Source organism: Maylandia zebra, linkage group LG2 (genome assembly GCF_041146795.1).
Source record: "Maylandia zebra isolate NMK-2024a linkage group LG2, Mzebra_GT3a, whole genome shotgun sequence".
NCBI classification, from domain to species: Eukaryota; Metazoa; Chordata; class Actinopteri; order Cichliformes; family Cichlidae; genus Maylandia; species Maylandia zebra.
In genome coordinates, this window is record NC_135168.1 from 3,152,257 (window position 1) to 3,177,697 (window position 25,441).

The 25,441-nt window shown below is 40.6% G+C and overlaps 1 protein-coding gene across 4 annotated transcripts; it reads right to left on the reverse strand.

Moving 5' to 3' along the window:
• Window positions 1-106: 106 nt before the first annotated feature.
• rell2 (RELT like 2) lies at window positions 107-23,989 on the reverse strand. 4 transcript variants are annotated; one of them, XM_004553574.3, is made up of 7 exons: window positions 13,891-14,086; window positions 13,687-13,810; window positions 12,093-12,296; window positions 9,037-9,099; window positions 7,979-8,042; window positions 7,297-7,473; window positions 107-7,212 (listed from the first exon to the last, which is right to left on the reverse strand). In XM_004553574.3, the coding sequence occupies exons 3-7, from the start codon at window positions 12,280-12,282 to the stop codon at window positions 5,613-5,615; spliced, it is 2,094 nt and encodes a 697-aa protein (XP_004553631.3). In that variant the 5' UTR covers window positions 12,283-12,296; window positions 13,687-13,810; window positions 13,891-14,086; the 3' UTR covers window positions 107-5,612. The 4 variants fall into 4 exon arrangements, with proteins under 4 accessions (XP_004553631.3, XP_004553632.3, XP_012775182.3 ...); XM_004553575.3 differs by lacking the exons at window positions 13,687-13,810; window positions 13,891-14,086 and adding an exon at window positions 23,832-23,989; XM_012919728.5 differs by lacking the exons at window positions 13,687-13,810; window positions 13,891-14,086 and adding an exon at window positions 23,672-23,786.
• Window positions 23,990-25,441: the final 1,452 nt, after the last annotated feature.

Below are 25,441 nucleotides of genomic sequence, written 5' to 3' on the forward strand. Positions count from 1 at the left end.
TTTGGTTATTTATGTAAGTCATTACCACCTGAATCACTTGGCTCTTGTGGCATTATCTAATAAGGAAAAAAGACACACTCAGAGCTTTCAGAAGCACAGACCAGAGTTTTGTTTTGTTTTTTATTGCATCAGAATATATTATAATCCATCTGCTTATTTACATTTTCTTTAGTGTTTGTATAATATTTTACAAATATTCCAAGCTCATCACAAGAAACATCTCTCAAACACTCACACTCCAGGATTTGATCAAGCCAATTATAGTAGTTATTTTTGTTTGCTTGCTTATTTATTTCAGGTTTTGCAGCTTTCAGTGGCGCTTCAGTAGCAGCACGAGTTCTTATCTCAATGAACCACACAAATTCCAAGAACTGGTTTTATCTTGTCAGCCTGAAGCAGAAGAAAAAAATGCAACTAAAGTGAAAACCAGATGACGAGTCATGTGACTTTACATACTTTTTCTACTAACAAATATCACGTTTGTTTGTCAGTATAGCATCAGTTCCTCACACGCGGACAGTACAGGTGATATGTGAAGTATAGACCTGCCTTTATTCTGGTTTTAACTTCGATCAGTCAATACATAATCTGACCTCTGCATAAAAACACAGCACTGTCCATGAGGTCAACTTTTATATTTAAAGAAAAGAAATCTGTGAAATTCATTGCAATTGAAGCTCGGAATGAGATATCTTAGCAACAAATGGTTCTGAATAACTCGATGCGATGCTGCAATCCAGTAAACTTGACTCATGATTTAAGTTGAATTCATTAACCTGTAGAAAACAGACAGACTGATCTAATCATGGTTAACCAGGAACATAGTATCAGTGTTTAAATCATTGGCTTCATTTTGACCGAATACAATTATGTGAATGAAAATCCAGCTTTACATGGAATCATATTGTTATCATCACCACAAAAAGAATAGGTCTTAAATCATGGGCTCCATATTTTTTTATAATCCAGTCACTATACTGTATTTGAGCTTTATTTTTAATTGTACTTAGTCTAACTGGAAATTTTGATATGTTAGAGGTAATTAAGAATGTCAAGTTTTCACTTCAACTGTAAAAATAAAAAATAAAATAGAACATTAATGAATCATCTGCACTGAACTATACTTTTTATTAATCTCTGTCTCTCTTCCACAGCATGTCTTTATCCTGTCTTCCTTCTCTCACCCCAACCAATCACAGCAGATGGCCCCGCCCCTCCCTGAGCCTGGTTCTGCTGGAGGTTTCTTCCTGTTAAAAGGGAGTTTTTCCTTCTCACTGTCGCCAAACTGCTTGCTCATAGGGGGTCATATGATTGTTGGGCTTTTCTCTGTATCTACTGTACAATATAAAGCGCCTTGAGGCAACTGTTGATGTGATTTGGCGCTGTATAAATAAAATTGAATTGAAGAGAAAATAGGCTACAGACACCCGCTCTGTTAAGGCAAATCATAGGCAGTTCATATAGTTATTTTTATGTTTTCAAAGAGTATATAATATATATGCATGTAATGCCGAGTTAACTGTTATGGGTGTTTAATTATAGTGCATAAGTGAAAAAAAAACTTGTGTCTTTCATATACACATATCCAGCTGTGTAAAACAAACAGCCCTGTGAACGTATCATGTTGAAAAGTACAGACATGTTAATGCTGCTAGAAAAGTTTGCTGGAGAATAATGGAAATACACGCTAACGCATGAAGATGCTATATGTTCATTCATTTATAGCCATGCATAACACTGCACAAGGAGGCAAGCCACTCAGAGAATGGAATGAAAAGCGAACGCATGGGAAAAAATGAAAACTGGGACACTAGACCAGGGACTTCTGGGTTTGTTTCTCACAAGGACAGGAAATAATGCTGAACTCTGAACTGTGTCTCTTAAACTTTCTGTTTTAACACAGCTGTGAGTCCCAGGGCTCGAAACACACAAGAAAGTATAAAGCTGAATAAATACAGATTAGCCCCATTTTAAGGCTACATCATTGAGAGCTAAGTGAGATCAAATTTGTCTATAGCTTATATTGTAGCTTGCTAAACAAGCATATAACTTTGTGCTCCATTCTCTTGTTCAAAGATGGCCAAAACACCAATATTGTGGTTTCTGTCAGTAGTACAGAAAGTTGTATATTAACATTTCACATCCTGTTGTTCTCCCTGCTTTATGAGAGTGTTTTAGGCTTTTCTTCATGAAGTGAGGGAGGTTCTATACATTCAAAGATCAATTATATGATAATGTAGTCTGATAGCTATAGCAGCTTCAAACAAATTAAAACTTGTGTGGTTATCAGTGCTCAGCCTCATCAGTTATTTTAGTGACTAAATGAGTAAAGTGTCGTTACACAAAAATGGAACTAAATTTCTAAACAACTAAAAGCAGACAATAAGTCTTCTTCTGGCCTCTGGAATATATAAGTAGCTAAGTATGCTTCTGTAGTTGAAGCATATAATGACCTTGTTACTATTAATATTCATTAAATTAGACAATATATAGACATAAAAGTAAAGTTATAAATAAATAAAGAATGAATAATATCACCCTGGTTTTACTCTGACACGTGGCCTTTCTTCATATAACCATGTTCAAGTTTCACAGCTACGATCAACTGTACAATCAAATATTGCAAACAGAGTGCATGCATCAATAGAGATCCAGTCTATTCACTTTTATTTTATATCATGTAAAATGTTACAAGTTGCAGTTTAGCATTCCCAATATTTTGAAAATGTACACCTTTACATTATTTTTATTTTTAAGTTTACTTGGAAGTTGCCTGCAGGTTGACAGCTTCTTGGGAAGAAAGTGCAGCTTAGTCGTCCAAACGACCAGCAGACAGTTTGCTGCTCTGCTTTCCAATATTGTTTTTGCATCAGTTTAATGTTGAAAATAACATGTTTGATTTATGCATTTATTTACTTATGCATTCATATTTAAACGACAGAAAACTGAGCCATGGTGTGGGGTTAAAGAGGTTTGTATTTGCCAATGAAAGTGTCTAGCACCATCATAAAAGGCAAAGGTTCTTGAACAAAGTAACAGTGTGCAAGTCCTTATCAGGGCACTACTACTGACAGGGCACATACAGAAGAGTGTATGTCATAAATGTTCTGCTGTCAAGGTAAAGTTCTTTGTTGTGCTGTCACCTACTCTCCTATGAATGACAGTTAGCAGTAATTTAGCACAAATATTAATTTGGGGGAAAGAAAATGGAATAATAGGACTGTTTGAACCAGCTTGCAACATTTGCACCTTTATATAGCATAGCATCAAACACAATTACAACTTAATGGAGAGCCAGCACATTAATAAATCTCCAGCTGCCCATGGAGTCATTATGGCTCCACAATCTAATGGATGTGTTGTAAAGAATTACTGTTTCAACCATCAGCTAGACCATCTTACATCTCAACAGCCCGCTGATCCACAGGTCATACTACAGCCATTAGTAAAAGGATATCACTTTATGTAAAAATGATGGGCTCTGCTATCACCTCAGCTATAGCTAGCTTAGTGCTCATGTCCATGCACTAAATGTGAAAGAAATAACCTTCAAGTACATATCTTCTGCAGTTCAGCCAATAAACACACTTTTTTAATTCAAAGACGAAGCAAACCTAAGTTTCTGTAACACCGGGTGTTCAACATAAAATTACACCTGCAATACACAGGAACCATTCATTCAGGATCTAGTGTGGTCACTAGTGTTTTTAGGCCCATCATGATTAGATTTGCCAGCCATCGTATGAATATGCTCATCTTTGACTCGAGTTATTTAACAAACAACCATTTTGTGTTCATTTCTGTGTGGTATGAAATCTTGAAAGACAGTGAACACCATCTGTTCATGTTGAATATAAAAGCAAACTTAAAAATCACACAATTCAACACTCCTCAGGAGTTTCGTTAGCATGCTAAAGTCTGCTAATTACCCCTGAAGTCAAAGTACAGCTGAGGCTAATAGGAACATGATTTCTTTTAGCAGCTGTGGAATTAAAACCTACGGAGCCCCACAAGGGACAAAAAAATGACAATGAACTTTTGTGAGATCCAGAGTTACTTTTGCGAGATCTCGCAAAATAGGCCGCATCCTTCGCAGGTCGCATTTGAAGGCCGAGTCGGTGTATCCTTCGTGGTCCAAACTATCCCAGAATTCATAGCGCACCCCAGCCACTTCCAGTTTCCAACAATGGTGGCAGCTACTTAGTTTTAATATTACTCTTTCTGGGTCTCAAAATAAACTAAACTAAGATATTTTGAGGCAAGAATGTAGCTGTGTAAACTTCAAACATCTGCTCGGTTTATCAAGACATCACATATTTGCAAAAGCGCTCCGACGTTTTCGAAGACATCTGTTACCCACCGGCTTGAACCTGACTGCTAGGTGGAGGCTTACTAGAGCCGGGGGGAGGACCATACTCCCGGCACACTGTGCCTCGACCTCACGGTCAGCTTCGAGCTGGCGACCTCTGAAGGATGCGGCCTATTTCGCGAGATCTCGCAAAAGTTCATCTCCATTTTTTTTTCTCCAATGTCCTTTGTGGGGCTCTGTAATAAACCAGCATGTGGGAAAGAATAATAATTTTGACGTGATCGTGGAGCTAGACAAAAAGTTATTGAGATGCATCTCGAGAAAAACTTGATGAAATGTCAAAAAATGTCAATGCAATCATTCTAAAAGATACAGAAATTTCATTCAAGATCACCAGAGGTATTGAGATTCATTCAGAATGAATGTCTGTAAAAAATTGACTCAATGACTGATCCATCCAATTTATATCTAAACAACTTTGTTGAAAAACACTTTGAGAGTTTTGAGGTAAAACTGGATGTTCTATGTCATCTTTTGTGAGATAAACAAAAGAACAAGGATCACTAAACATCAGTTTCATCGGGAAATTTGAAGTAATGTCAGTGGTTGATAAGGTAACATCACCTATAGTTGTGTTATTTTCTTGTAATCCTGTTTCAGCCACTTTAATTTCTCTTTACATTTCTTCACTATGAGGTGAGTATTTTTTTTAGCAGGTTTAGAAAAACTAAATTGCATCTTTGCTGTCAGTTCTCTTCTTTCTGATTTGGTCCATTTTTAGGGCTCATGTTAAAACTGTTGTTTGTATGGTAATATTTTGCCAGATCTACATTCATGTGATTGACCAAACTGTATCTGGACAAATCACTGTATGTTTGCTTCACTTATGTCCTACTCTTACACACAGCCCAAAAACAGATCTAATAACTTGAATTTTTAGCTACGCAGTAAAAAGTTCCTCCATCGGTTCCCAGAACTTTGACAAAGCTCCGGCTGTGAGAAAGTGTGTAGAGCTTAGAGGATTCCCATCATTTGGGGATATTTGGTACTGAAGTGCTTAGTATGGACCAAAGTGTGAACTGAAGAGTGGTTATCCATTATATAAAGACAATTTGAAATTTGTGTGGATGGCTTTTCAATCAAGCATCCAGTCCAGTCCCCCTACAGTGTAACCAGTTAATAATTAAAAATATGCTCATGGTTATTTTATAAGAATGCCTTATTCTACTCAGTGGTGGCAACAGTCACTTTCTTTAGATCAGCACTGGACACTTAACTTTTCACCACTTTGTGACTTCAGCTGTCAGTCCTTTTCCATCTTCAGCTCCACTTCTTCCTCCATTAACTGTGCTCCTTCCACCTGCATCACCTTGCAGTCTCTAATATCTTCCATTTCCATCATGTCCTCCTTCTCTTGACTCAAAGACGGGATAACCTCTACACCAGAAGTTTTTCCGCTCTGGCTCTCAGGTTGTGTAGCACCTGGTACAAAATCTTCTCCTTCAGCTGATCTGATAACCCTCTTGTCTGTTTCAGCTCCAAGTTCATAATCGTCTTCTTTCTGGTCGTTAGTGGTTGACTTCTCTTCTTCCACCATTGTGACAACAGAGAACTCCCTCTGGCTGTCAGGACTGGCTTTAACAATGGTCACACTACTTATTCTGCCACCTTGAGGTGAGGAGGGAGACAGGCTAGAAGGTGACAAAGGTAAACTGCTTGATCTGTCTTTAAAAAGTTGTTCAGGTGAAGATGAAAGGGCAGAGCTTTTAGACTCCCCTGCTGCAACTGGTGACAGTTTATTTTTTTTTAGAATTCCAGGTCTCTTAAATTCTAATTTTTCTTCAGCTTTGGGCATTGTGGTGCCTTCAAGCTCTCTCTCCGGAGCCCGGGCTTGTGATGGACTATAAGTTTGTCTAAAGGATGAATAGGAAACAGGTGATTGGCTAGACATTTCTTGGTGAAGTGGGAGTTTCGGGCTTGGTGTGAGGACACGAGGAAGTTCTCCTTTTACAGCTTCTGGTGGCATATTTTTTGAGCCAACTTTGGGACTTGCTGCCCCTGCTAGGGGGGATGTAGGAGTTTTTAATGAAGAAACTGAAGATGGCGTCTTGATTGGGAAGGAAGATGAAGGGGATGAATCTAGGGTTAAACCTGGTTCCATATCTGAACCAGAGCTTAGGTCTTGAATAAGCTGAGAACCTGTCCTGGAACAGGCGTCAAGCTGACCAGTATGAGTGACAGAAGTGAAACCTGGAATTGATGTGGGCATAGGTACAATGGGTGTAGATGTCTGCAGTGGACCAAACTCATATGCCTCTTCAGGTTTTATCCACTGACCCTCAACATTTACTCCCTTCTCAGATGGAATAGGAAGAGAACTTGGGGCAGAAACAACTGTACTCCCGGATGAAGACTGGATCTTTTTACAAGGTTCAGGATTGAGCAGAGTTTTAATCTGGGAAGAAGGAGAATTAAGAGAACTTGATGTTTTGTTCTCCTGTTGTAGCTCAGTCTCAAGTATGGAATCAGATTTAGTGCCATGCTGAAGATCAACTTTAATGTTCTTAACAGGCACGGGCTCTTCCAGCACTACAGGTTGCTGCTGAACAGCAAATTTAACCCCTCCAATATCTTTGCCCGTCTCCTCCCCTACCTTCATACCTACAGGGTCACTGCCCCGCCTTAGCCCAAATATAGTCACGCTCTTTTTTCTTCTTCCCACATTTGCAGATACTCCACTGGCACTTTCTGAAGGTCGGCGGACTTCCTTAAACATGCTTCTCAGGTTGTATCCGCCATCTTTCCTATCATCGCTGTCTTGGGATTGGTCCAGCTGGTCCCCTGAAATGGCCAATGGACTTGGCCCACCATGAGACTTTTTATCAGTGTGTGTCACTCGGAACCTGAAAGGATTTCAATAAATTAATTATAAATCCTCTTATTTGTCACTACTTTATCTCTGTGTCTGTCCAGTTCTTCATTATTACCTGCCAACAGAGAAGACAGTCTGTTCCCCAGGTCGTTGCTTGGCACGTAGGGTTCTGCTTTGTCTGCGGCCTTTTTTAGATTTAATCTGGGCACAGAGGTGGCAGGAGTTGTGGTCGGTGCCTGAGTGAACTGTGTGGAGATGGGGAGGAATACCACCAATGGACTCCTTACGCAACCTGGCCATTAACATGAGCAAAGTTTTGAAATTAGATTAAATACCTTTCTACCTTAAATAGATCAGAATGTTTTATCCAGCTCAATCCCCTCAGTGCCTTGATTTTACAAGAAACCTGAAGCTACCTTACAGTCTCTGGCTCTAAGATGTTAATGTCCAAATCAACCCCATATTTTGGAAAATGGGGAAAAAAGTGAAGTCCTAGAACATTTAGATCACACTTAGGCTACGTCCACACGTACCCGGGTATTTTTGAAAACGAAAACGGAAAATCTCCGTTTGCAAAAATACCCGTGTACGTGTGGACGTAGCCTTAGATTATTAGAGTCTCAGTGACGTTCACATAGGCAGATTCTTGAAGAATGCCCAGATCATCCTTATGACTGGGTCATAAAATGTGATAAAATGTGTAATTCTTTAACGGTTAATGCAATAATTGTTAGAGGTCATATAAAAAAGTAAAGATTACCATGTAGTGTAACATAGCTTTAGCTGAATAAGCATACCTGGGGTCATGACGTACGCAGACTTTATGGTTTCCCAACATCTCATTGAAGGCTTCCATATTTGCTAGAGGACACAAATAAAAGAAGTAAATAGTAAATTAACAGGAATACAACTTCTACTGTTAGGTCCTGGGTCCGTGATCCAGTTTTATGTATCTGGACATTTTTGTTCCGGTTTATTTAATGCTCTAAAATGTAGTTTATGTTCCTGGCTTTGGTTCTTATTGTTGCGTTTCTGCCTTGTGTAGTATTTGCATCTGTTTGTCTTGTAGTTTTAAGGTTTCTGTTTCTATGCATGTTACATGTCACCCTTGTCATTTTACTCCCAGTCCTAGTGTCACATTCACGTGTTTCTGCGTCTTGGTGTTAGGTCCAGTTCCTGTTCCTGTCTCGTCAACCTGATTAGTGTCAGCTCTGTTCCCACCTGAAGCCTGTTCCCTCATTACCCATCCCATGACATTATGAAGGAACTGCCCACTCCCACCCATGAAATAGCCTTTAAGTCAATAGTCCAGTTACTTTTGGTCCCTTTAAAAAGAGCGAGGCACACGTCGAGGAGCTGAAACTCCTAAACCGGGGGTGCATCCCTACTCCAACACAGCTGAATCATATGGTTGGATTACCTCTTCAGCATGCCATCAAGTCTGACAAAGGCCTGATAACAAGCCAATCAAACGAGCCATTTGATTCAGGTGTGTTGGAACAAGGATGCATCTAAAAGCTGCAGGACAGTAGCTCTCGAGGACTGAAGTTGGACACCCCTGTCCTAAACCCTTCATCCAATTTGAATGTGGATACCCTTAAATGAAAGTTGAGAGTCTACATCAGGGGTCTTGAGGGCCGGTGTCCTGCAGCTTTTAGCTCTCACCCTGGGTCAGCACACCTGTATCAAATGAATAGTTCATTACCAGGCCTCTGGAGAACTTCAGACCCCTGGTCTACACATCATTTCCATGACCATTATATAACTATAATTGGAATATGTTATAGGTTTAGAATTTCCAAATTCCAACAAGAAATTAAAAAAATATTGAGAAAATATTGGTGGGTTCTGTCACCTTCATTTTGTATGATACATTTAAGGATCTGCTCCACCGTGTCCTGGTTCTCTTCATCCTCATCTGAAACACAGTAAAACAAACACATTCATCTTCTAGCTGATAAATTCCTTTTATTTTGTTCTTAAAACATAAGAGAGTGAAAGTCAAGATATGGGCCTGAATGCAGGACCTGGCAGAAGGTGGCAAGCAGACCAGCCAACCATCTCTGGAGCTCCACTATTCAGGTTTACTCTGCTGGCATTTGTCTGTACCAGGACAGCCACAAGGTAATGGGGCTATTTACTCAAAGCTGGGGATCTGGTGTGTGCCTATGAGAGCATGTCCACACACCAGTGGGCGTGGGTGCGGAACAAGTGGTGGTGGTCAGATTTCTAAAGTGTGCCGTAGTTCAGTCTGGAAGGTGCTCAGCTGATGTGTGTCATCAAAAGAAGACACTTCAGTGATTCTTAATGGCAGAAAGGCCATGTACTGTCAGGGAGAGACTCACCTACTCACTTCTGCTTTTCACAGTGCTGCAAGCAGCAATGCTAGCCGGCACTGTAAGCTAGAGGCACGTGATTCACATCACTTCAGTTTTATTTGCACACCGCTTATTGCAGTATAACGCAGGGAGTGTTCAAGGTCAGCTGATCCAGACCCAAAACGGAAAGCTTTAAGACTAATCTTAACATTTTTGTCAGAAGAGGGACCTGAAAGTTGAAGGCTCTGCCTCCCATCCTACTTTTTACCACAAGTAAAGTGCGCTCTAACGAGGTACTATGCTACACTGAGGTCTTTAAGATAACATGGAATTCATCCCAGAGGAAATGAAGGGAAGCCAGTAAAACTGCTCTCTTTCTAGTCCCTGTCTGCTCCCACTGCAGCATTTGGATCAACTGAAGGATTTTCTGGGAGTTTTTAGGTAATAATAATTATGATGAATTACAGTAGTCAAACTACAAGTAACAAATGCAAGTGGTAAATGAACTGGTTGTTATACAGCGCTTTTCTATGCTTAACTGCTTTCTATCTAACATTCACACACATACTTCGATGGATCCATCGGCGAGCAACTTGTGTTCAGTATCTTGCCCAAGGATACTTGGCACACAGACTCGAGCAGCCAGGGATCAAACCGCCAACTTTCCAATTAGCGGATGGTCTGCTCTACTATCTGTTAAGCTACACGACTGGCATCTCAGCTTCACGCTAAGACCGAATGTTTCTCATTTTAAATTTACTGTCACGGGTCTGTGACTCAGTGTTTTGCGTTTGTTGATTAATTTATATTCTTCGATTATTGTTATTCAGGGTTTTGGATATTCCTTAAGTTGGCCTGTGTATAATCTCAGTCTCTGGGTTTTTCTCTCTGCCTGTTTCATGTTTCCTGTTTTATTTTGGGTCGAGTACAATAACCTCAGTTTTATCTGAATTAAGAAGCAGGAAATTAGAGGTCATCCAGGTCTTTGTCTCTTTGGTGTGTGTTATCTGAAGCTGGGTATCATCTGCATAGCAGTGAAAATGTCTGCTATGGTTTCTAATAGCAATGGGAACTATTTAGAATTCAACTTATTTTTAATTATGTAGCGCAAACTCAAAACAACAGTTGCATCAGTGCGCTTCATATTGCACGGTAAAGACCCTACAACAATACAAAGAAAGAGAAAACCCAACAACCCAAACAGTGGGAAGGAAAAACACCCGTTTAACAGGAAGAAACTTCCAGCAGAACCAGGCTCAGGGAGGGGCATCTATCTGCCACGACTGGTTGGGGTGGAGAGGAAGAAGAGACAAGAGATTAATGATAACAAATGACTACATGCAGAGAGGTGTATAAACACATTGTGGGTGGAAAAGGTGAATGAAAATCAAAATTTCCACAGAACCCTGTGGAAATTTATAATTCCAGCCTTATTGTGTTATGAAGACTCCCCGATTCCGTGAACCAATTGGAGTCTATTAGATAGTTATGTAATAGACTAGCTACTAACCAAACCACTGCAGTGCCTTAATATGTGCAGCACATACTATAATATCTGTAATAAAATATTGTGCTGGGGTCTAGCGCAGAGATGAGTCCCCCGCAGAGATCATAAGATCATCTGTAACCTTCACTAAAGCCGTTCCTGTGCTGTGAATTTGAAACCTGACTGAAAGTCTTCAAATGAACCTCTGCAGATGATCTGTTAGCTGGTTTACAACTACTCTTTCAAGAATCTTCTAGATAAAAGGAAGGTTGGAGATATGCCTACATTTAGCGAAGACAGCTGCGTCAAGCGATGGCTGTTTAAGTAACAGTTTAACTACTGCCAGCCTAAAGTCCTGTGGTACGTGTCGGTATTTGGTTCATTTATTAAGGAAAAGATTTTTGGAGGTTAACTCTGAACAACTGGAGCAAAAAATGTAAATAAATATCAATAGTATTGAAAGCAGCTGCAGGTAGTGATACATCTGCGAGATGGTTATGAATGATCTTTTCTTTAACAATTAAAACATTCATGAAGGGAAAGCTTTGCTCAACAGAGCTCTGACTTTCAGCCTGGCTACAATCACTGATTACCAGTAAGATGTTCTAGTTTTACAAAGTATTTCTCCAGGCTAAATGATGATCTTTGAAATTAGCGAGACGCTATTTCCTCTCCAGCTTACGAGTCATCTGCTTTAACGTGCACATCTGTGACATGACAAGCACACGAGCACAGCCACTACGATAGATGTGTTAGCAAGCTAACAATAGCCCACTGTTTGTCATTGTTGTGGTTAAATAAATGAATGCAGCTTTAATCCTCTATTTATGTTACTAACAGACACTGTCACAAACAACAAAATGTTTCTGTTCGCTCTGTATTATTGTAGAGTCTTTATCTTACAATATAAAGCACCTTAATGCAACTGTTGCTGTGATTTCTTGCTATACAAATAAAATTGGATCATATACATTACTCATAGTACTCTAATAGTAATCTATTACAAATATATATGTAATTGTCACATGCACAATAATGCCAGTATGGCTAACTTAAACCTTATTTTACTTTCTGTCTTCCTTGATTAGCCTTTTCTCTCCAACCCACCATCTGCATTTTCTCCTAGCTTCTCCTCCTCCTCCTCATCCCCCACGTCGGTTCGACAGTGATAGCCCTTCTTCTTCAAGAGGTGGCAGATTAGGAAGCCCAGCAGTCCCGTAAGAAAGAAAAGGAAGACCACCAGAAACATTATGTAGGGTGGAGGCGTCCCTGCCCCCATGGCTTCTAATTCAGTCATAATGTGGCTTCAACCTGAAACAAAACAGAATCCATGTCATCCTTGAACTCCACTGTTGGGACAGTAATGATCTAAGCAGGAACATTTTTTCAGAGGCTGCAACATTAACATCAATATTAGGTTAAGAGGATAGAGAGACTCCTCTAGAGGAAGTGGACGTGAAACAGAGCAGGAAGAAATGTGTGTCATACTACGTGCATGCCTCATCTGTATTAGTTAATGCAAATGCCACACACACATCTACTGTTGTCTTATTATAGGCAGTTAGGCTGTGAAGGGTTGTTTTCTAACCTTTAGCATGACTACGCTTTAACAGGGTGTATGAGTTGTGAAAGTTACGTACGTGTTTTCTATCATAAACTAATTATTATTTAGTTGAAAGTTTTGTCATGGTCCTCCTGTGCGTCTCCACCATCTCTCTTTGTCTCTGCGTCTGATATTGTGCTTGTTGCTCTGTGTGTGGGTGTTTTTACCAGCCTCACAGAGGCGGGATCCTCCTGGAAGCTCCGCCCTCTGCACCTGAATCAATCAAGCACCTGTGGCTCAGCTGGCACTCAGCTGTTTGCTACTTAAGCTGGGACCTGACCTTCAGTCTTTGCCTGAGTGTTGTCTAACTGTAGTCGTCTGCACTGTGTCTCTCTGCAAGGCTCTGTTTCAGTTTACTGGCTAAAGAGTTTAATGCGTCTCTTCCTGTGGCAGGACGGCCCAGTGGAGTTTGGAGAAAGTGTTTGTTGCTTGGCGGATTCTCGAGAGTCTCAGAGGATCGGGAACTCGGATTCACCGACCTTCCTTCCAGGGAATTTTGTACAAATAGGACGTTTGAACTGAGAACTTCAAAAAGACTTTGTATAGAGTACTGTCTGCACCAACACTGTAAATAATCTCAGTCCTGCATTTGAGTCTGGCCAGACAAACCGTGACAAATGTACCTTTATTTAAAACACCTGTTTGTCTAATTCAGAATAGTCTCAAGAATTATATATGTATCTTACATTAAACCTAATAATTATTCTATTAACACCAGTAATTGTAACACTCATATAATCTTTTTAGTGGTATTTTGGATTATATTACAGATTGCGTGAAGTTTTTTTAAACATACCAACAGAAAGCCATGGAGGCAGACATGATTAACAAAAAGATCCAAAGATGTATTTTGGATTGCATTAACCCCACAAACACAAAATCCAACTAAGCCCACAAAGGGAATCCAAAATCTCCTGGAAATAGGAGTAAGAACAGGAATCATGAGGGAAAGCAAGCAGGCTGATGACACAACAAATCCCACACACGTGTTCATGTAGCTCCTGAAAAAATTCCAAATCATTGACATTTTCTTATGGTTAAAAAAAAGCTTATGTGTAGTAGATCTTAGACAAACACAGATCTGGAAAAAGGTGTCACCTGCAAACGTCTCAACCACTCAATCTTTTTCCTGCTCATTGTTTACCATACTCGTCTTATTCTTCATTTACTTTGCTTTGGTTATTGTAAAGTCTCTTAGGCTCTGCCCAGGCAACAGTTTCACCTACAAATACACATTATAGGTTCAGAACTCAGCTTTTTGTCTGTTAAGCAACAAATATTCCTGTAACAAATATTTCTTACCAGGTTCACTGCCTGCGTGGACACATCGGAACTTGTGAAAGTCTGCGATGTTACTAAAAAACAAGCTACTAAAAGAAACCAATAACAACAAAGCAAAAACGCTGTTCAGATTTAGCCGATAAACATTGTTTCCAATGAGTGTGGTGGATAAGAAACTATCATACAGCGTGTGCCCCTCCAGTCTGGCTTCCCTTTAGCCCCACCTTTTCTGTCTATCTCCAGAGAAGAGATGGGGGCGCAGGGCAACCACGTCCTTTTTATTCACAAAAAGAAATGTTACAAAATCTTTTACAAGTAAAGCTTTATGCCTGTAGTACAACTTGTGCTTTAATGTAGTGATACTACAAACTGTATCATAGAGAAAGGTTAGAGTCATGTATTTGTAGTATTACTGTGTATATGTACATTTTACATAACGTGATTATGAATAACATACTTGCATACATGTACTGTATGGTGTAACATATGACTGCTTATCAGTTTGGCCCTCCAGCTGGCTTATCAGCATCCAGTTACGCCCTTGCATGCATGCACGCGCACACACACACACATGCACACACACACACACATGCACACATGCACACACACACACATGCACACACACACATACTGTATTAGCACTTGTTCCCTTTGAAAGTGTTTTTAAGCAGTGATAACAAATATCATTAGGATCATATTCAAAATAGAAAATCTTTGTGAATTGAATAGTTATGTGGCAATTATTCAAAATGTAAAGTTCACAGAGGAGGCAAAAATACACATCTTTACTTGAGTAGAAGTACAGATACCTGTGTTAAAAAATACTATGGTAAAAAAAAAATTTAAAAAGTACTGATTCAACTTTTTTACTCAAGTAAAAGTGAGAAAGTACTGTCTCTGAATGTACTCAAAGTAAAAAGCAGCTCTTTGAAGGATATTTCTACCAGCTACTTTTGTGGAAATCTCCTGGAACCTTGTGATATATTAATATAATAAACAAAATAATATTAATATATAACTTTATTTGTGTAGCTCAGTTCAAAAACACAGATATACAAAGTGCTTGACAGTTTAAATAAAAGCCACATGTTCCAACACAGAGACATGTGAACAGACAGGGTTACACATTCACTTTAACATTGGGTGGGATCGCCAGTAACAATTAGAAGACCTGATCAGAGACGTCACTGCAGTGATAAGGTTTCAGGAGTTCTGATATATAAGCAGGGTCCTGTTTATGAAGAGCTTCATATGGTAAAAGAGGGGGATTGTAAAGCTGATTCTATGCAGGACTCAGAGATGTGAAAAGCCAGCTATGATAATCATGGCAAAGGAAAGTGAAGGTGTTTACTAAAGGTTTCAGATGCCCGAATGACAGGAAAGATTTGCTTTGCAATGTTTCTGAGGTGGAGAAAGCCAGACTGGGTGAGCTTAGAAATCTCAGATTCAAAATTCAGTATTGGTGAAACATGATAACAAGGTTCTTAGCAAATGTTTTGATGTCGCTGGAAAGGGGGGCAATGTACTGACTGACCTCGTTAGAGAAAGCGTCGAACACGAGAACATCAGCTTTACTGACACTGAGATGGAGCAGAGGGAGGGGTTCGCTGAGGTATGAGAAGCTGCTGAGAAAAGTAAAGCTGTGTGTCGTCTACATAGCAAAGGTAAGAGTGTTAAGTGAATAGCCTGAGGGTTATATCCATCTCCCCCTCTCTCTCTGCAGATAAGTCAAGCAGGACTAAAATAAATGTTCATCTTCATCCAAGCAAATAGGTCATTTTTACTGAAGCTGTTTCCGTGGTGTGGCTTTGTCTGCAACCAGATTGGAGTTTACCAAACATACTGTTTACCTCAACTAGCTGAAGGAGCTAATGAGCCAAAATCCGTCAGGAAAATCAGACTCAGACAACAGAACTGAATGAGAGACCTGGGTTGAAAGGGCACCGACCTGAACAATGACCTGATCCTATCGATCTTCCCAGTAAAGTCTTTGCAGTCATTAGAAGCTGTGCGTGGAAGGCCACAAACTGAGGAGTGTGGATTGTGTTTATCACCACTGATCAAACTAAAAAAATGAGATGTTGTTGGTTCTTTAATGAGCTGAGTGTGGTTAGGAACTCCCTCATGTGGAAGTTAGAAAGAGTTATAACTGCAGACACACTTCAGAGGCAGAAGCTTACACAGCACTGTTAGGTATTTTAGTACCATGGTAGCATTTACTGGATATTGTTTTATAGTGACATTATGCAGGAAAACTCTGTCATTCAATAAGGCCCCTTTTGTTTTAGTTATTTTTCTCTTTGACCCAAGAATTGATGTGTGAGAATCACAGGCTGGTACAAGGTTGAAATACCACAGAGATCACTCCCTCAGCTACATTAGTTTCTTAATCTTTTAGACGCCTGTTGAGGCCAAATGGTTTGTTTCAGATTTCACTAATGTAAGAACTCTTCGTTTTGTGCCTTGAAAATATGTCGCTGAGATAATCACAATTGTAGCTGAACTAATAAACTACACAAAGGATGCTTCTTCACCCAAGGGCAGGAAGACGCTGCCTTATCTTGGTCTGTACTGGTTTAAACTGATAATCTGCTGTCTCATGAATTTTACCCTCTATATAAACTGTTGTACTTGTGAATAAAGTTGAGTCAATTTGGGAAGACAATCTGAAGCAGTCTCTGTTTTCTTGTTCTCCCAAGCTGCTCCCGAGCTCGTACTAACACGCTGAATGGCATGCTTGAATATTACTTGAGAATATATTTGACTGTGTTACAGACTAAGGGACATTCTCTGCTGATAGGTGAAGGTACATTCTCTGCTGATAGACGTCCACGCCTCGGAGGAAGCCGATCCACGGAGTAGGCCCTGGAAACAGTTTCCTTCAAGCACAGTCATTAGATTATTATTAAAAATGGTCAATATGAGACATTTCCATCTGCTTTTTTTATTGATAAGCATCATGATTTTAAAAAAGGACACTTATTTGTACTTGTTGCAGAGACTGGGCCTCCCTTTGGATTCTGCTTTTTAATTCATTACCTGCGCTCTGACTGTTAAATGCCACCAGGATTGCAGCTGAAAGAATATTAACTAAAACTGTCTTAAATATTTAATTATAGTCCTGCAGGATGTTGTCCTACTGATAGAGTTGGACAAAATCTGTTAAGTACTTTTCTCTGACTTTCCTTCCTTGAATACTCATGCAGTGCTTTTAATACTAGACTTTTGTGCAGTACTGTTCATTCATAGTTATAAAAGGTCAGAGGGGAAACCGCATGCTAACTTAGCGAGCTGATAAGCAGCTTTGCTCTTTCTAATTCCCAGATAATTGAAAGATAAAGAATTTAATAAACAAAAAATGCAAAACAAACAACACCGTATTCATTTTGTAACCTTTTGACCTTTTTATTTTTATAAGTTACATTCTTGGCGTGAGCGTTTCGAGTGCATACTACCAGAACTGTCATCAGGGATGATTTGCCTTTGCTGTATTTAACATTTGATTTAATACTGTATTTAACTGAAAGACTTACTCCTCAGTGTTGCACTTCTCTGTCTACAGGCTGTATTCTCAGAGATTTTCTTCCCTCTTCCTCCTACTTTCCAGTCCCAGCCTCTCTTCCTTTCCTTTTTATGGAATTCTGTTTAACGTCTGTTTTTCAGAGTGAATACTCCAGGGGCTAAAGGGAACCCCAAGAGGAGTAATGTCTCATAGTTTGTTTGCTTTTCTAACTGAACTGTTCGTTGATTTGGCTGTTGTTCTCATGTAGAAGAACGTGCACTAGAGATGCATTTTTATAGCAGTCTACGATGAAGCATTTACACACAAAACTAGAAACGGATTGGAAATACTTGTGCACTCACTCTGAAATCTTGGGGGGAGACATATTTAGCCTCACTTGGTTTTCTGCAGACAGCTAGACCTTCACCTGCTCCCAGTTATATTGTTGCAGCCTTGATTGCCACGGCTTCAGTGCTGACTCACTCGTCACATGGCCTTCGTGGATGACAGACGCCTATTCGGTTGTTTTTTCTGAAGTTTCGACGACTTTTTCTCTATGAAATGTTTTGTGAGGAATTTTTCATAATCAGAGTGGAGCATCTGAGCACAGAGGAAATTAGCTTGTAAATTTAGGATTTCACATTATGCTCATTTTGGAGTATAATCGACATCTCAAAGGACTCGAATATCCAACTTGTAAATGCAACACCCAGCATTTCATCTAACTTCACAGTAAAAACACTTTCTGTCATATACAAAAGCAAATGTCATTCCAAAGACATTCAGCGAGCGCCTCCTACCCGACTCCCACTGAATCAGCTGATTTTTTTTAATGATAACTTAAACATATCTGATGCAGCCATGAAAATGATTTGCCCTTTTCTTGTATGAAACCTTGTACATAGCTAGCTACATACTTTCATCATTTTTAATCTCTCATAACTTCTTAAGTAGAAGACTTACACATCATAAAGCCAATCTCTCTTTTGGCTTTAGCAAGAACGAGCACTCAAAGGACATTTTTAAAAACCCAATAAAACACATTACAAATGCTGTAATAGTTTTGATCAGCTGTCTATACCACATGGTGATATGACCCTTTAAATATACAGAAAAAGACTATTCAATTTTCCTCAAATAAACGATCGAAAACAGATCCTGTCAGGATTCACACGGACAAAACCAGACACAAATCCATCCAGGATCACAAAAGCAGTTTTGCTGTGATACATCTCATAAGAATGATGCTCAAGGTCAGTCATGGAAAACAGGCCTTCATTTCTGGCACTTGCAGTGGATGCAACGTTTGTTTCCCCGTAGATTTAAACAGAGCTTAAATTTGTTTGAAAACCTTGTATACCCGTCTCCTGTACGTAGACGTTACAAGGGATCAAAACTTCAGTCAAAAGAACACAGTTGTAAGGCCCTGTAACTAGGATCATTTTAATGGATAAGTGGAATGGAAATTGCACAATAATGTTACGTTATTGTACAAAAACCCATCAGGTGAAACTCTCAGAATGACGGAGACACATTATCACACTAACAGTCTCCTCTCTCTCGCTCTCCCATCTTAAAGAACCAAAGAGCTCAGAGAAGCAGAGAGATGACTCAGCATCCTCATGACCTCAATAGTATCTCTTCCCTGTTTGTTTCACGATATGCTTGCAACGCTGCCTTACGTCAAAGAACGGTGACATCAAGATCTATAACAATTTGCATGTGCTACATCAGAGAGGGAGGAGAACGTTCTAGACCACTCTGTTGGTAGTTTAATATTAACTTTATTCTATTTCTATAATTAGCTTTTAAAATGTCCATGGATATGAAAACTGAGTGGCAAGGACTCATTTTACACAGTAAAACTCCCAACGTGTTTAAACTGGTTAACATGAAAGTACTGCTAGTGATAATACTTTCATAAACTGTTTATGCTGAGTCTGAGTCTGCAGAGGGTCCCGGTGATGTGGAAGACATCATGCCTCGTCCCTGTACCAAAGACGCCTCGTCCCAGTGGCCCCCAGGATTACAGGCCCGTGGCACTGACCTCCCACATCATGAAGACCCTGGAAAGGCTCATCCTGGACCAGCTGCGACCCATAGTAAGACCACATCTGGATCCCCTTCAGTTCGCTTATCAGCCTCGTCTCGGAACAGAGGACGCCATCATCTACCTGCTCAATCGTGTCTACACCCATCTGGACCAGCCGGCGAGCACTGTGAGGGTCATGTTTTTTGACTTTTCCAGTGCTTTCAACACCATCAGGCCGACCCTCCTGGGTGATAAGTTAGCAGCGATGCAGGTGGATGCTTCTCTGGTGTCCTGGATTGTTGATTACCTGACAGGAAGACCACAATATGTACGTCTCCCACAGTGTGTGTCTGACAAGGTGATTAGCAACACAGGGGCACCACAGGGGACTGTCCTCTCCCCCTTCCTCTTCACCCTCTACACCACAGACTTCAGCCACTGCACAGAGACCTGCCATCTTCAGAAGTTTTCTGATGACTCTGCGGTGGTTGGATGCATCAGCAGGGATGATGAGACAGAGTACCGGGCTGTGGTCGACTCCTTTGTCACGTGGTGTGAGCAGAATCATCTGCAGCTCAACGTGGCAAAGACCAAGGAACTGATCGTGGACTTCAGGAAGACCAGGAAACACTTGACCCCTGTTTCAATCCAGGGGGTCAGTGTTGACATTGTGGAGGACTATAAATACCTTGGAGTACACATTGACAATAAACTGGACTGGGCTAAAAACACCACAGCACTTTACAGGAAGGGCCAGAGTCGTCTCTATTTTTTGAGGCGACTGAGGTCCTTCAACATCTGCCAGAAAATGCTGAGGATTTTCTATGAGTCTGTGGTGGCCAGTGCGATCCTCTATGCTGTTGCATGCTGGGGGAGCAGGCTGAGGGTCGCAGATGCCAACAGACTTAATAAACTGATCCGTAAGGCCAGTAATGTTGTGGGGATGGAGCTGGACTCCCTCAAGGTGGTGTCGGAGAGGCGGATGCTGTCCAAGATAAAGACAATGTTGGATAACACCTCCCACCCACTCCATGACATGCTGGTCAGTCACAGGAGCTCGTTCAGTGAGAGACTGAGATTACCCATGATGCACCACTGAACGACACAGGAAATCATTCCTGCCTGTGGCCATCTCCCTGTACAACGCATCCACTTAACACACTGTTTGCTGCTACAACTACACATGTTTCTTTTCCAAATATTTATTTATAAGTGACTTATGTATGTATGTATGTATATATATGTATATATTGTACTATTCTTAGTTAGCGTATTGTCTGTCTTGTCTTAATGTTGGTTTAAAATGGAGCACTGTAACAAAAAATAATTTCCCCCAGGGATCAATAAAGTATTCTGATTCTGATTCTGATTCTGATTCTGAATACAACTGGTCAGATGGGAACACGTTTACATCATTCTTGCTTCTCCATGATGTCTTTTATTGTCTGCATTTAACAGTGTTATTACCTGAGATAACTCTGGTCCCACCGTACATATTTAAATGAACTTCTTTCTAACTGGACCAGGCTTTAAGTCACTGCAGCACTAGCTGCACTTTTCAGCCATAGATGTTATCTCAGTCTTTTATATACAGTCTTTGTTTCCAATATTTTCACACTTTCGAGTATAAAGGGATGATGGAACACTGTGTTGCATGAGCCCGTGCATAATTCGCCTCCATGGTGGGAGGAATGCATCACACCATTTCTTCAGATTTGTCAGCAGCTGTACTCATGCTGGGGAGGCTCTTTTTTAACTTACGTCAAAGGTTTTGTAGTGGATTCAGATACAATACGTTGGGAGGGCCCTGAAGTCCACATATTTTCCTCTTGAGCTTGTGAAAATATAATAACTTTGCCTTGTGGCATGAAATAGCAGCTGATGTTAAACTGTCGCCACAAAGTAGCGAACATGGTCAGCAGTACTTAATGTGGTTGCAGCATTAAGACCATGACAAACAAAACACTATTCCACATATCATTACGATGAGCAACGAGTACTCGGCAGGTTAGGCAGTGGGTCCATGCTGTTGCCCCCCATCTGCAATCTCAACAGAAACTGCAATAGCCAATGAGCAGTCATACCTGCCCCCCTTCATCACATCGGTTTGGTTTGGTTTTTCTAAACCAAGACAACAATATGAACACACTCATCTCTAGGCATTTCCTAGTTAGTTAGTTAGCTAGGACTAATTAGGCAATACTTAGCTGTATATAGTTAGACAACAAAGCCCATTAGTTTTGGCTGGAAGCATGCACTTAGTATTGTTAGGTATTTTAGCACCATGGGAGCATTTACTGGATATTGTTTTATAGTGACATTATGCAGGAAAACTCTGTCATTCAATAAGGCCCCTTTGTTTTAGTTATTTTTCTCTTTGACCCAAGAATTGATGTGTGAGAATCACAGGCTGGTACAAGGTTGAAATACCACAGAGATCACTCCCTCAGCTACATTAGTTTCTTAATCTTTTAGATGCCTGTTGAAGGCCAAATGGTTTGTTTCAGATTTCACTAATGTAAGAACTCTTCGTTTTGTGCCTTGAAAATATGTCGCTGAGATAATCACAATTGTAGCTGAACTGATAAACTACACAAAGGATGCTTCTTCACCCAAGGGCAGGAAGACGCTGCCTTATCTTGGTCTGTACTGGTTTAAACTGATAATCTGCTGTCTCATGAATTTTACCCTCTATATAAACTGTTGTACTTGTGAATAAAGTTGAGTCACTTTGGGAAGACAATCTAAAGCAGTCTCTGTTTTCTTGTTCTCCCAAGCTGCTCCCGAGCTCGTACTAACACACTGAATGGCATGCTTGAATATTACTTGAGAATATATTTGACTGTGTTACAGACTAAGGGACATTCTCTGCTGATAGACGTCCACGCCTCGGAGGAAGTCGATCCACGGATTAGGCCTTGGAAACCGTTTCCTTCAAGTATCATCATACTGCCATCATAATAAGCTGTAACAACACTGTAAACTAGTAGCACAATTTCAAGTGTTTATGTTCATCTTAACCACAGACTGTACGTAAAGGTTGGACACAGCCCAATGCATTTGGTTAGTATTTTATGACCAGCTGCCATCTTGGTACACTATATTGCCAAAAGTATTCACTCATTCATCCAAATGCTCATTCCTTCCATTGCCACATGTGTATAAAATCAAGCACCCAGGCATGCAGACTGCAGACTGGGTCCCTGTCAGGGACTAAGACTGCATAGAGCCGCTGAACCCAAGCCTTACATCACCAAACACAATGCAAAGTGTGGATGCAGTGGTGTAAAGCACGCTGCCACTGACTCTAGAGCAGTGGAAACACGTCCTCTGAAGTGACAAATCACGCTTCTTGCTGGAGTGAATGAGACAAAAAACTAACCTGGAGAGTGTTTGTTTATGTCACTGGGGATGTTTGAACTGATTTTTTTATTCATTCATGTGGTTATTTATTCTTTGGACCTTCTGTTGTTTTTATATTTTCATTTCACACCCAGTTATGAACAGCACATGGCAGTCATTTCTTTAAGTGGCTGAAATCATTCATATAGTTCTGTATATACAGCTTGAATCATATCAGCATGAGTGCAATCTGATAAATATTTGACCAGCTTCCTGTGGGGGGGGGCTGCGAGGAGAGGAAAACCATTCCAGGGAGGAGGGATTTTTATTATTATTCTGGGCCAGAAAATCATTAATCGTATCTTAAGGTCATTAAAGACCCGCTGGAGCTTACCTCTTAGCATCAAACACACCGACTTGCTTTTAGCACCGATGATAGATTACGACATCGCTCTCTGATTGTAGAGTGATCCAAGAGAATCACCAAACATAATTGGGAAATGTTAAACTTTTATACGTTTTTTTTAAACCCTGCAAATATTTCATTGAATCAAAGACAACTGCCTTCTCAATCGGGTCACACGGGATCCATATTCCCGTTTCCGAAATGTACTGGCAGCCTGAGAATCGTCCCTGTTTTGTGAAGATTTCTAAAGTAAATGTAACACTAAGATTGGACGAATTAGTGAATCAACGTCAGCCGAATTCACAAGTGCTGCCCATATATTCCTAAAATGCCGAGCATTCTATTTTATTCGATAAATGTGCCGTCTGAAACGGCACAAAACTTTAAATCCTGGCGATTCGTAATAGAGTTTGGCGCGTAATTTTTCTTAGCCTCGAAAGGCTACAGTACTGCGTGTTTCGGGTCTGTGGTCTATGCCATCATCTACCATAGCGCTGATTCACTCCATTATTCAGCTCACCTGGTCAACAGCAGCAAAAGCCCACCAGCATCCTCGTCACTGTGCTCACATTCCGATACCTGAGAGGACAGCGGTCCCCCACACCCAGCGTGAGAACGTCTCCTGAAGGTTAAATACGAGGCAGTACCACAACACAGACACACCTAGCTCGGATCCTCACCTTCAGCCAGGCAGGCTGGGACACAGCCTGGTCCTCTCACACTCAGTGTACCTGCCGGTTTTGATAACGTCCCATACTGCAGCCTTCGCTCCGTGTCCTCTGGCCCGAAGGGGACGATGAGGTTTGCTGTCAGCTGAGGAGAGCAGGATGACAGGAAGCTCGGAGGCATGTGTGCTCCATAGGCAGCTAGTGCTGCAACTTTGAATTTAACCTTTGTGTCTCCACACAGTCAGCTAAGCTGCAGGCTGACTCTTTATGTTTCTCTTTCTGCTCGTTTAAAGATGTTGTCAGGTGGGGACATGAATATTTGATTTTTCAAAGCCATTTTTCTGATAGACGTTTATTATAGACGTGACTGTTAAAAGAATAAACTAAAAAAAGTCGCAGGCTTTAAGTAAAATAAAATGCACATGTTTTTTGGGCCAGTGGCCAGCCATTGATCAGAACAGATAACAGCAGCATCTCTGGGGATGTGAGGACTGAGGAGTTATATCTACAATCTTTGTTTATTGTCCAGCTGGATCAGCTCACCATGCCTTCTTGTTTTCTATTGTATGGTATTCTTCTCATTAGTGCTTTTTAAAATAGACCTAATATGCTTTGTTTGTTGTCATATACAGTGGTATTTGTTATAAGGAACCCCATTAATCAAATCAAATCAAATCACTTTTTATTGTCACATCACATGTGCAGGCACACTGGCACAGCACATGCGAGTGAAATTCTTGTGTGCGAGCCCCACAAGCAACAGAGATGTGCAAACACAACAACACAAACGAGCAAAATACAAGAATGGCCAACCTGAGACTAATAAATATATGTACAATATATAATAGTGTATGCATTTCTGGATGTGTATACTAAATATTTTCCTACGTGTGTGTGTGTGTGTGTGTGTGTGTGTGTGTGTGTGTGTGTGTGTGTGTGTGTGTGTGTGTGTATACACATTTTTACAAATTAAATAGTAAAAAAATAAAATAATAATAATAATAATAATAATAATAATAATAAAATATATAAAATATACAGAGTTGAATATGTGCAAAACAAGTGGCATTTATATACAGTATGGAGTGCATAATGTTGAAGTTCCAGTAGTGAAGCTGAGGTGTCTATGACGTGTTCAGCAGTCTGATGGCCTGATGGAAGAAGCTGTCTCTCAGTCTGCTGGTACGGGACCGGATGCTGCAGAACCTCCTTCCTGATGGAAGCAGTCTGAACAGTTTATGGCTGGGGTGACTGGAGTCCTTGATGATCCTCCCCGCTTTCCTCAGGCACCGCTTCCTGTAGATGTCTTGGAGGGAGGGAAGCTCACCTCCAATTATCCGTTCAGAGCACCGCACGACTCGCTGGAGAGCTTTGCAGTTGTAGGCGGTGCTGTTGCCATACCAGGTGGTGATGCATCCAGTGAGGATGCTCTCAATGGCACAGTGATAGAAGGTCCTGAGGAATCTTTTCAGTCTCCTGAGAAAGAAGAGGCGCTGCTGCGCCTTCTTCACTGTTTTGTTTGTGTGTACTGACCACGTAAGATCCTCAGCCAGATGTACACCAAGGAACCGGAAGCTGCTCACTCTCTCCACAGCAGCGCCGTTGATGGTGATGGGGGTGTG

Bases quoted from the DNA above. Each gene is read 5' to 3' on its own strand.
- rell2 (XM_004553575.3), bottom strand. From the start codon at position 12,282: ATGACTGAATTAGAAGCCATGGGGGCAGGGACGCCTCCACCCTACATA. The intron at 9,100-12,092 runs GTGGGTTGGAGA...ACTGTGTTTCAG, and splicing joins GCTAGGAGAAAATGCAGATG to ATGAGGATGAAGAGAACCAG. The intron at 7,474-7,978 runs GTATGCTTATTC...GTTAATGGCCAG, and splicing joins TGCGTACGTCATGACCCCAG to GTTGCGTAAGGAGTCCATTG.